This window comes from Hydra viridissima, unplaced genomic scaffold, assembly GCF_058129835.1.
Source record: "Hydra viridissima isolate aposymbiotic clone 2 unplaced genomic scaffold, HvirCarnegie_v1 scaffold_6, whole genome shotgun sequence".
Lineage (NCBI taxonomy): Eukaryota > Metazoa > Cnidaria > Hydrozoa > Anthoathecata > Hydridae > Hydra > Hydra viridissima.
Genome location: NW_028324305.1, coordinates 6,585,556 through 6,598,377, shown reverse-complemented (window position 1 = coordinate 6,598,377; position 12,822 = coordinate 6,585,556). Strand labels below are relative to the sequence as shown.

Sequence of the window (12,822 nt, the reverse complement as noted above, 5' to 3'; positions counted from 1 at the left end):
CTTTCTATTATTACTTGGGAAATTTTATGTTATTATGACAGTATTTTCTTGTTCACTTGATTTCATGTAGTAATTTTATGAAGTTAGACATGCCAATTATTGGATTTCATTCATTATTTGGGTAAAAATAGGAGAATCGATACTCGTGGTCAACTCGTCTTATCTGATATTAAAAATATTGAAATTGTTTAAACGGCCTAAGAAGTTCTTGAACCTACGAAAGCAAAAATAAAAACGAGTTCTTATTGAATAGGACAATAACAAAAAATATAACAAACAAAATAAATTTAATTTTAAATAAATAAAAAAAAATCTAGTTTTAATTCTAGGTTTTATATAACAATGAAAAAAGTTTTTGTAAAGCTGTAAAGAATATTAACTAACAAAAATAGATACAGATGCTAGAAGATAAATTTTTTATCAGCCGGGTACCTTTTAAATCAAACAAATTTCTAGCGAAAATTGGAGCAACAGATTTGTGAAAAGACTTTTGAGCTTTCGATATTTTAATAGGCTTGTCTTGTACAATTTACTTTAACCAAGCAAATATGGAGGCTATCTTTACTGTTCAACGTTATTACCGAAAAACCATTTCAAGAAAAAAATATCAAACGTGTTATACAAAGAGAACGAAGAAAAGAAATAAATAGTTATCAAACGTGTAATGTAAGAAAAACTTGACAATAAAGTTAATCAGGGGTGTATTGTAAATTGTATAGGGAATGCTTTGGCACCATTTTTTATATTTCCATAAGTGTTCTTCATGAACAAAAAATTTAATTGTTTTTTAAATTATTATATTAAACATGAAAATATTCAAAAGACATCCGAGTTTTTTGATTGCCTGGTTAAATTTGTCATATGCATTTTTATGCTAATATTTCCTACAGTTTGAGGTCAGAAGCTTCATTCCTTGGACTGTCTATGATCCACTAAATAGAAACTAGTAATGTAGTATCAAAAAGATAATGCAACATTGAAAAGATAATACAGCATCGAAAACATACATGTTCAATGAAAAACCATTAAGAGAAACAAGTGAGTTAGTTGTCACTGTCTTCCCTAAGCTTTCACTCGTTCAAATAAAACTTTCCTATGAAAGAACTTTTTTTGTAAAAAAAAAAAAGAACTTGAACACTCGACGAACTAGAACATTGATTGTACCAAAAAGTAAAGTTTCTCAAAGTCTTTTTGTTCACATGGCTTACTTAAAAAAATCAGCACAAAAGGAGCTATTCTATTATGTTTTGCAATATTTAGTGGTTTTGTTACAATTTAAATAATTCTACTCTCATTTCAGATTTTATTTGCTGACTTTAAATTTAATTATTAGTATGCCTAGAACATATAAAAATCATCCAGACACATTTTACTATGTGTGCGGATCATTTACAGCTTTTGGACAATGACGTAAAATTATGAATAACCTTATGAAAATTTACAAGTTGTATTTTGGATGTCCACTAGGCGATCAGACAAATCATGGGCTCCGCACATAATTTGTACTTCGTGTTCTAGTGGTTTGCGTGATTGGCTTCATAAGCGAAAGACTTCACTTTCATTTGCTATACTCATGATATGGAGGGAACCCAAGGATCACCTTACTGATTACTGCTTTTGCAGCATTAATACCACTAGCTTTTCGGTCAAAAATAAGCACCAAGTTGTGTATCCAAATTTGGGTTCAGCCATCAAACCAGTTCCTCGTAATGCGTCACTACCTGTTCCAGTCCCTCAATAGGATGGACTTCAGTCTGTTGAAGCTGAAACTGAATTTAATACTTTTACTGGCAATAGTGATCAGTATTCTACGGATTTGGACTACACCCCTGATTTTAATATAGGACCAGAAACCTTTACCCAAGATAAGCTCAATATTTGGTTAGAGACTTATCCTTGTCAAAACAGAAAGCCGAGCTTTTAGCATCTAGACTTAAGCAGAAACACCTACTTGGAACAGGCGTAAAGGTGTGGCATTATCGAAAACGTAATCTTGACTTATCTAAGTTTTTTGTTGTTGATGGCCCATTGTGTTATTGCGATGACATCAATTGAATGTTTGTAGCTTTATCACAGTCCCACATAGCTTTTGATTGGCGCTTGTTTATTGACTCTTCAAAGCGAAGTTTGAAAGCTGTGCTAATACATAATGTGCAACCAAAGGCCTTGCATACCAATTGCACATTCCGTTCATTTAAGTGAAACACATGAAAACTTGAGAATATTACTCAAAGTAATTGATTAAAAAACTCATCAGTGGAATATCTGTGGTGATTTAAAAGTTATTGGAATGTTAATTGGCATGCAGAAAGGGTTCACAAAATTCTGTTGTTTCCTGTGCCTGTGGGACAGCCGTGCTACTGCACAACATTTTGTCATACGTGACTGGCATCAAAGGAATGTCGCATGTCTTTGAAATTGTTTTTTTTTTACATTCGCATCTTGACTTTTTTCCTGAAAATCTTGGAGTTGTAAGTGATGAGCAAGGGGAATGATTTCACCAAGACATTCAACTAATGGAAAAATACTATCAAGATTTTTGGAATGAGAGCATGATGGCTGACTACTGTTAGATGTTATGTCTCAATAAACCAGATAAATTGCAAAAAATTCGTATTCACAGCAATTTTAATGTTACATTTTTGTTTTATTTTTTTTCAATATTAAACTGATGTCAAATATTCATGGTCTATAAGCTAAACAAAAATTAGATGAACTTGTGTTCGACTCTGTTTCCTGTAAATCTCTCAAATATACATAAAATCTTTGAAATAAATACAATGTTATAATCTCATGAACGAGACGTGCTAAAAGAAAACTAATAACATATTTGGAATCAGTATAAAAAACTGATTTAGAAAATTGTGTTTTAGTTTATGATGAGACGAAAAAGTCCCTTTTTATTTTGCAAGTGTAATTTGCCATATCCAAAAAAAGTTAGCGCTGCGTATGCCAATTTGTCCATGAATCAGGAAGTGACCTCAATAACAAAGGAAACAACGTAAGTGCAATATGTACAGCATGATAGTACATAAATGCTAGGGAAATATAGACCAAAAATGCATTGAATGCTGAAATTTTTTGGAGAAATCAAATGACATTCTTGCAAAGACTTTAATATTATTCTTCAATAAACTGGAAACTTAATCTGATATTACAGTTTTATGTTTCAAATATAGTAATTTAATGCCGTTTAAAACAGAGCATGTTGGTTAAATAAATTTTTAGGGCGGCGTTTTTAATAATTATTAATTTAGTTGTTGTGTTTGTAGAATGAAGCTGTAGTAAAGTTTGAGGAGGAATGGGTACAAGGGTTATGTGGGAGGTTTGAGGAGGTTGGTATTTAGGTTATTAGTATGGAAATAGCTTGGGATAGTTTGGTTAATGCTGGGCAAGGTTTAATCGTTAAAGGGTTAATCTTGTGTTCACCGTCCTTTGTGTATTTTATTATACAATATATCTTTATAAACGTTCTATTTGTGTTAATGGTTAGCACTCTTTTATTCATTACGTTTACATAATACAAATAATACGCTCTTGCTCTACTTGTACTGTTCAGTATTTTCATCAATTACTCCTCTTCTTTATCCTTCTTCTTTGAAAAGAATATCTCTTCTCCTTTTTTCTTAATTTGAAACGGCAAAAAACTCTATTTATTCTTCTTTTCTTCTGACTTTCTGTTTAATTCTTTACTTCTTCTGATTATCAAAAAAAATTTTTTCTTCTTTTTCTCTTTTGTTTATTTGTAAAACTTCTTGCTTTTCCAAATATTTTTCAATCATAAAAACTCTCTCTCTGTAAAAATTTTCTTAAAAACTCACTTAAAAACTCTGTTTTACTTCTCTTTAAAACTCTCTACCTAAAACTCTATTTTTGAGCTTTTAAATTTTTGTTTGTTTTCTGTTGCGATACCAAATCGTGTTTATTTCTTTTTCCAGTTGTTTTTAACTTTCCTTCTTTCCGCTTTATCATTTACTTGCGTGACAGGTTGATGAATAAACGTGTGTACGTCTTTTCCCTATCATTGTTTTTAACTTTTCTTCTTTCCGCTTTATCATTTGTATGGCATCGTGTGTACGTCTATTCCGATCGTTGTTTTTAATTTAAATCTCCCTCCTTACAAAATGAAGAAAAACACGATCAAATCATTACATTAAATGCATTAAAAATATTTTGACATCTTTGAAAAGGGAGATAAAGATTTTCTTACCGTAAAACGCATTTTTTAAAAAATTGTGTGCTAATATATACTAGAAATGTGTAACTAACACACGGAAAACAACTTCACTACAATTAATCATTTATTTGACTAAAAAGTTTATTTTTCTTTAGTTACACTAAGTATGGACTTAACTTGAATTTAAGGAAAAAAATAGAATTGTGTAACATTTTAAATTACTTATTGCAAAGTAGAGATCATAATAAATATTAATAATAAAAAAAACAAAAAAAAAAACAACAGACACATAATAAAATTCAGTTAATTTAACTGTTTTATAAAACTAAAACGTACAAAAAGACGAAGAGTAACAACAATATCTAAGGATAATGCACTCCTTTAAAAATAGTGAATTTAATGTTAAGAAAGGTTTTAAAATATAAATCAAATAAATAAAAACATTTTTAAAATCATTAACAAACAAATTATCATGTTTAAGTAAAAACTACGTCAGTGTTAATCTTTTAAATCATTTTTGACTAAAAATCTTTGTCGAGTTCCGAAATTTTAGAAAAAATTAAATTGAAAGTCAGCTTCAGTAAAATAACTAAAAATTAAACTGAAGTCGAATCCATGATATCTTCATTCTTAAATATTCGATAAACATCTTCCATCGAGGAACTTTTGGGAGTCTTTTTATTTCCTCTCTACACTTGGTAATCGTTTCCAAAGGCACACCAAGATCATTAAATGCCACGTACTTAAAGTTGACGCCATACACTTTTGAAAACTTATTTGTCATTAACAGTAATTCCTCTCCGTGTTTAAAAAGTATATTGTCCGTTTTTTTTGTAATTCTTTCAATCATCTCTTTAAAACCAACTCTATATTCTTGAGAGAGATTTCTCAATTCCTGTTGATAGGCAATCTTTTTGTCTAAAAATAAATAAGTCTAGCTATCAAAGTAGCATCGGGGAAATCAATGCCAAAAAGCAATGTACAAACGGCAAGAAAAGTTGATGCCAGATTAATCTACATGGATAATAGTTCTGCAAAATTAGAAGCAAAATATTGTAAAGAAATTTAAAACAAACAATCCGTCAAACAATACCTTGGCAGGAAACAACTGGAACTACTTTCTTTTTTCGTTTTATTTCATAAATACTACCCATCATACATGACAGAAATAATACAGTTGACAAAATATACATAGTTTTCAGGAAGAGAGGAGCTCTGGGACTTACCATACTGAAAGAATTTTGTTTAACTTTAATGGAAACTGTTGAATTCTACAAAACACAAAAACAAACTAAACTTTAGTTTCCTACAACTACAAATTTTTATAGAATAAAAAAAAAAAAAAAGCTAACCAATTTTAAATTTGCCATTTCAGCTTCTACCATTGCGTTGTTTTTCATAAACAACCTCTTCATGCATTTGCTCATGAGAGAGTAATTTCCACCCAGAGATACTTAAAAGAAAGAAAACATTCTTCTTACAATCTCAATTCCATAAAAAGTAAAACCTTAAAGTAAAACTGCTTCCCTCAAAAAATTCTACTTTTGGTTCAAAGTTGTTAAAACTAAAAACTCACATATCAAAAATCACATATCAACTGAATCACTCACATATCATTCACAAAGCATAAATAAACTAAATTCTCAGCCAAAGTCATGCATCATTAACTGTTATCTGTTGTTAATAATACTTATCTTGTAAATTACAAAAAAATACCTACCTCCATAATTACTACTTTGAGTCTTATAAGTTTTCAAGATGTCAAAGTCCACAACTTTAGAAGGATGTGTATCTACAACATATTGCTCCACTAGGGCATAATCTGCCAACCTTCTTCTCAATGCCTCATAAACTTCATCATGGCTTGTGAAATTCAGATCTTTATACATAAAATATGAAAAGAGAATTTTCTGTCTCTATTTCTATATAATTTGTTTTGGATATCATTTTATAGCAGCAAAGAAATATATTATGCATTATTCCTTCCTTGTTCTAACATTAAATTTCATAAAAATAGTAAACAAACCTGTAGCAAGTTTAAAAAATGACTTCTTTTTTGCCCATAAAAACTCTGGTGACCCGCGTTTGGCAATTATCTAAAGAAAAAAAATGTTTTTATTTTGTTTCATCAAATTAAAAAGCTATCAACATGTGGCATCCACATTTAAGGTGTGCAACTTAGGATTAAAAAAAAAAAAACAACAAATAATAAAAAAGAGAAAAAGTTATTTGAACTTATTGGCTTCTTAAATTCTTCTATTCTCTCAAGTTGCATATCTATGTAAAATCAAAATTTACATTTTAAAAATTTACTTTGTCATTGGGATATGCAAAATTGATAGTCTCAACTGCAGTTAGTGAGAATGCTGAACTCAGATTCCCCACACAAATGGCAGTAAGAGCAATTCCAAGTACTGTAAAAATTATTATACAAAACTTCCCTCGGGATGTCACAGGAACTTTATCACCATATCTTTACAAATTATCAAAATAAAATCATCTTTATAAAGTTTGTAAAAATAAATGAGTATTATTAATTAATCATTAAAAGCAAAAAATATTTTTAGTAAAATTAGAAACAATAAAAAGTAAAAACAACAATATTGAGTTCTTTAACTCACCCAACAGTAGTTATTGTCATAAGAACTAAATAAATGCCTTCAAAAATACCATATAAACAAAAGAAGCAACAAATTTTATGGCTTTGCAGTACTTTATTCTCTTCTAGAATCTTATGCTCCTAAGAAAAATAACACAAAAAGATACCAAACAAAAAATATTCAAAGTTTCATTTTTAAAAAACTTGAAAGAATAAAAATAAAACTAATCAAAAATTATGTTTATCAAATTGAACAATAAAAAAAAAAAAGAAGTTACAATAAAGTAGAAGAGAACTCCAAGTAAGCAATTCAGTAAAAAGTAGAGTACAAACAATGCTACACCCTTTTGAATCAAATTCAAAAATTGTGTTTCCTTTTCTTTCAAAATCTCTTCTTTACTAGCTTGTATTTGAAGTAGCATGTAACCTGGAGTGCTGAAAATAGGCGAATACTCAACATTTAAAGTTGTTCCAGGAGCTGTTACAGGAAATCTAATCATATGTGTTCGACGGTTTTCAAATTCCTCACTATTAAACTCCATTTTGTTATATACTACATTAATATTCCGAGAGAAAGAGAGGCAAAATGCAGCACATTGTAGCAATGATTGTTCTATTGAAGTGACCATCACACCATGTGGTTTTTGTGATGTAAGGAAGAAGGCAAAAGGTTCTAATTCAATATATTCAACTTCAATCTCAGGATTTAGAACATGGCACGTGTCTAAAGGAAATTAAAAAAGGAATAGAACTCCATGAATAACAAATTAAGAATGAATATCGAAATTTTTAGTTCTAGTTTTCTTGTTTCAGAATTTTTGAGAAATTTTTGATATGGTGTTGAATATTATATTGATATATAATATAAGAAAAGCAATAAATTTTTCAATAATTAGGATATTATATTGGATATAAAAAAAGCAATAACTTCATGGTAAAAAAGTTCTTTTCTGTGTCTTTAAGAGCAAATTGCTTATAATGCTATGATTTAAGTTCTAGAAATAGTCATAATCTTAACATTTCATCATCTCTAGTATCTTTTCTAGTGAAATTTTTCTCTCTGAATTTTGAAATTTATATTCTTCAATTAAATTTGTATTCTTCAATTGACTGATTGAAAACTAATCTAATTGATTGTGTCCATTTTTTTAAACATTACATTTTTTTTTCTAGCATGTTATCAACAATTTGTTTGTATTTATCAGCTGTCATTTCTTAAAAATACTTTAAGCAACAGTAGAAAGTTCAAAACAAATAATACAGACCATCCAAACGAATCATCACTATTCATAAAAATTAAAAATTTTTTGTCTTTTATAAATTTTCTGATTTTAAAACCATCAAAGAAACTGGCCTTTAACTTTTCTTAGGACAGGAAAAGATTGACATATATTGGAGGGAAGTTCCATTTATGTTTGATGCTTTCAAACTCTTTCATCAAGCCTAGATTAGCATGCAGAGAATTTATTTTTTACCTTGGTGCCAATTGTTTCGTACTAACCAGTGGTACTTTTTTTTCCTACAATCTCTTTTCTAACAAATGCCCTGCATCTCTACTATCTCTTTCACTCTTATGCTCAGTATATTCTTTGTAAACCATTGTTGATTATAAAAACAATTATAAAAGCTTAGAATCAGTAACTTATTAAATAACATTCATTCTAAATGTTTATTGTACCCATATCATTCCCATAGATATTCAGCACCTCTAAAATGCTTAGAAACTTCTGAACCAAATTATGTGTTGGCCGGTAAAATCTTAAACTTTCTTTTACAGATGAATAAATCTTACAACAAAAAAATAAAGAGCTACATATTCTAAATAACCCTTTAGCAAATATTTTAATTTGATATCATAATACTTTGATATTCATGGATTTAAATTCAACTTTTCATACTTACAAAATAATTTATGGATTTAAATAAGTAAAAATGCTCCATAAATCTAAAAATTATTGCTTACCTAAATAAACCAGAAAAATATAACCATTAGGATTACCATTTACTTCCTTTACTTTTGTGTTTCAATTCAGTATTTCATTTTATTGCATATTGTATATTCTATTTACTGTGAATCATTACACTACAGTATATTGTGATATTTTATATATTACAATTACTTGTTTATATTATTTATTTATTTATTTAAAATTTACTTTTATTTTACATTTTATTTACAATTATATTATTTACATAAAAAAGATAACAATAAGATGTAAATAACTTACAAAACTCAAATTGATTACTGAATGGTCCAACACCAATCTTTGTATAACCAGCTATTTTCAAAGTATAACGTGCATGAACTTTTAAGCCTTTGATTACAATAGAGGTAATTAAACTTGAGGTATTAATATAGTTCCAAGCTTCATCAAATAACGCTACTTCTCCTTGCTCAAAAACTTTGTATGCTATTCTATACCCCAATAACAAACCTCGCCAGTTTTCTTTTGGAATAGCACTCCATGTCACTGTGGTCCCATCAGGATACTGCATGGACAAAACATTTAGATCTTCAGGGGCCTTATCTGGGACTAAAATAGATAAAAATAAGTAAAATATCATGTATAAAGATACATAAAAAATCATCTAAAGTTACTATACTTACCATACTCATCAGTTGTACAGTTAACACTTGCTTTAGGACCTTCTCCAACAGATGTATAAGCAGCTACAGAGATTTCATAATTACTAATAGGCTCTAAAACGAATGCCTTGTACATGTCACTTGATGCTGATATTGAAGCATTTTGGACTCCTATGCCATTTTCTTTTTTATAATATATATTGTAACCTTGTCTAGTGCCTTGCAGATATAAAGAAGGAGAATGGGTCCAGCATACAGTTATAGAATCGAAGGATTTTTCACAGCAATCAAGATAGAAAACAGAAATAAGTGGCACTAAAAATTTGTAATAATCATAAAAAATATTTCAAAAATCAATTGAACAAGCCATACAAAATGACAAAATTAGATTGTGATCATTGATCTTATTTATCAGTAAACAATCATCATCACCATGATACAATCATAATCATAAATAAGAGAATTAAAAAATAAACACTTAAAATTAAATTATAGAAATACTACTTTGTTTTCTCTAATTGGTGTCTTTTCTACTAAGAAATGCTTGTGTTAAAAAGCCTAAGATGAGTTTGATAGTCTTTTCTTATAACTCGAATAATTACTATAAAGTATAATGACAAATTTTTTAGTATTCAAAATTGTTTTTATGATGGTATTATTGTAGTGTTTCTACTGGTACCAGAACTTACGCTAAGACTCGTGATAATATTTATAAAAACTACCTCCTTCAGCTGTTTTTTGTATGCTTCCAGAACTAAAAACACCCTGGAATTTTGTATTTGCTGATATGTTAGCAATGTACTGTGTATTCCCAAACAAATTCAAAATTATAATACTTGTAGCATTTGCAATGGTAATATTTTTAGACCTAGATGGCAAAGAAATACAAACCAATAATGCAAATAAATTTTTTTCAGCTTAGAGTTCTACCAAAACTACTTAAGATTTTACAATATCAAATAACAATATCAAGAAAATCTTACCATTCTAAAATCTCACTACCATTGTAAACATCAGCTAAAGATATATCTCGCCGAATTCTGTCTTTTGGTCTTTTGTAATCTTGTTCATTCACAATTGCTTTAACTAATATACTATAACCTTTGATAACACCAAAATATTCACTTCGATCAAGCAGTTTCCAGTTGAATATCATGCTGTTTGTTTTAATCGATGAAAATGTCAAATTTTTGGGGGGAATAAGCGGAGCTGAAAAATTATTCATGAATGTTCAAATTTATTATACATATAGTCACTTCGTGCCAGATCATTAACAAAAAAATTACAACTTTGCACCCTTATATCTCAAAATTGTTTGATTTTTACATTACATATAGTTTATAATATAAAACATAACTACAAAATTCTGAATCTAAAATACCCAGCAGTTCAAGATGTTTCTAAATTTTTGAAACATCTTGAGAATGTTTAATGTTATCTTTTAAAATTTACTACCCCTTGGTAGTAAATTTTAAAAGATAACATTAAACATTCTCAAGGATTTTGGTAAATGAATTCAAAAATAAAACTTTAGGGATCTTACCATTTAAGGAAATGCCTTGTTTTTACAATTTATTTTAAAAAAATGTATTGAATTTCTAGATTACTGATTTTCAGATTGAAAATGAAGGTTGTCACCTAGAATTTTTTTTCTTTTACTTATACATTAATGTTTACATTATCTTCTTAATTAATTGTATCACATACTTTAGGTCAACTCAAAAAACTATATTTAAGTTTTGTCTCTCTAGTATTTCATAAAAGTATGCTATCAAACATGAAAAAACATAAAAATTTTTAATGCATAAATTTTAACATAAAAAATCCTAAAACTCAAAGTTAACACATTGAAAAAGTCTTGAAAAATTCTAAAACAAATAATTTCTGGTCAGATTTAAGAAGTTAGTAAAATGTATTCTTTTGTTAAAGACAAGATAAATAGATTCTGTTTTAAACTATTTTTAAAAGAAGAAAATAACCACACTTAAACACAACTAGCAGAAGATAATTTTATTAGAGAACAATTCTTAGAGCAAGGAGATATCTTTACTTTACAATTATTAGTTTAAACATAACAGGTTATAAAAAAAACTAACAATGCTCACTGCACTGAAACATTTGATTGCATTTGTATCAAAGTAAATTAAAAGAAAATCAACAATATTATGACTGGATTGCATACAGTTATAATTTTGGTGGGTAGGGATCACTAAAGAAATAACCTAACATGATGTAAAACCAACAGCATTATATGGCTGTACCTACAATTTATGCGATTTATATTTAAAAAACACCACAAGTATTTTAAAAAACTTCTACTTGCATTTAAGAGAATGTTTGACTTTGAAACTTTTTATATATTTATCTTTACTTTATTCTTGCTTTTTTTTCTTGCTTTTTGTTAAACATTAAAATCAAATGTTAACATTTTCCTAACAAGAATTCTTTCACCAACTGTCATCTTTTAAAAAAATGAGTAAGCTATTTTAAAATTATGAAATTTTAAATTAAATTGTAAAAGCAAGGCATTTCTTCTTTTAATAGGATCCTAAAAAAGCCATTTTGAAATTCCTTGAGCAAAAATACAGTAATACCAAGTTTTAAGAAGGTTACATCAATCATTGTCAAATTTAAGGTCAAAATTGTTCCAATTATCAGTTGTCAAAAATGCTGAATCAGCAGAATTTCAATTACTGAAAGGTGTCTTTTTTACTATTATGATTTTTATCATGAACTATAAATAACGTAAAGATCAAGTAATTTTCAGAGATAAATATGTTATGGTCTGATTGACCCCATTGTCATCTAAAATAAAAACGCATTAACAACAGCACCACCACCAACAACAAAAATAAGGCACTTTGAAAATTTGTAATCAGAGCAGAAGATTTTTTTTAAGCTTCATAGACAACATTTTATAGCATTTTATTGCAAACAAATATACTTACGCATCTCGTCAGTTTGAACAGTGATATTCTGTTTTTTACCTATACCAGCCTTATTTTTGGCATAGACCCAAACTTTGAATATTGTATATGGAGGAAGGCCATGAATGTCAAGACTGTATTCTTTATTGCCATAACTATACAAAAATTTAAAAGTTTAAAATTCACAGAGCTAAAATTAGCTTATCAAAGCATTATAGATAATATTGAAGGAAGGTTTTTGAAAATTATCTGCTAAAAATCTATGTTTTAAAAGTCTAATACAAATTGAAAAATTAAAATTTAAAAATATTAATACAAATTGAATCTAAAAAAAGTTCTATAAGACCAGTAGATTCCCAAAAGTCTATATAAATTCTTAAGAATTTTTAAAAAAGATTTTGTCTCTGGGTATCTTAGCAGATAAGATATTGGGATTTTAAACTTACACTTTTAAATTGAATTATATTTTGGATTATGTTAAAGTAAACATCAACTTTTAGTTTCTATTGTTGAATTATGTTTTTTAAATTAA

At 28.2% G+C, this 12,822-nt stretch overlaps 1 protein-coding gene across 7 annotated transcripts in view; it reads right to left on the bottom strand.

The window, feature by feature from the left end:
• Positions 1-4,469: 4,469 nt before the first annotated feature.
• The window catches only part of LOC145190426 (phosphatidylinositol phosphatase PTPRQ-like), a 32,550-nt gene continuing 24,197 nt past the window's right edge, over positions 4,470-12,822 (bottom strand). For 6 of the 7 annotated variants that reach the window (XM_090091183.1, XM_090091182.1, XM_090091181.1 and 3 more), the window contains 13 exons: positions 12,312-12,445; positions 10,347-10,572; positions 10,086-10,231; positions 9,385-9,678; positions 9,005-9,310; positions 7,055-7,500; positions 6,799-6,917; positions 6,491-6,650; positions 6,204-6,273; positions 5,898-6,056; positions 5,530-5,630; positions 5,271-5,448; positions 4,470-5,095 (listed from right to left, as the gene is read on the bottom strand). In XM_090091183.1, coding sequence (XP_089947309.1) covers positions 4,767-5,095; positions 5,271-5,448; positions 5,530-5,630; positions 5,898-6,056; positions 6,204-6,273; positions 6,491-6,650; positions 6,799-6,917; positions 7,055-7,500; positions 9,005-9,310; positions 9,385-9,678; positions 10,086-10,231; positions 10,347-10,572; positions 12,312-12,445 — 2,668 coding nt within the window. In that variant the 3' untranslated portion in view covers positions 4,470-4,766. The remainder of the gene's footprint in view (positions 5,096-5,270; positions 5,449-5,529; positions 5,631-5,897; positions 6,057-6,203; positions 6,274-6,490; positions 6,651-6,798; positions 6,918-7,054; positions 7,501-9,004; positions 9,311-9,384; positions 9,679-10,085; positions 10,232-10,346; positions 10,573-12,311; positions 12,446-12,822) is intronic. The other variant, XM_090091186.1, reaches the window with a different exon arrangement.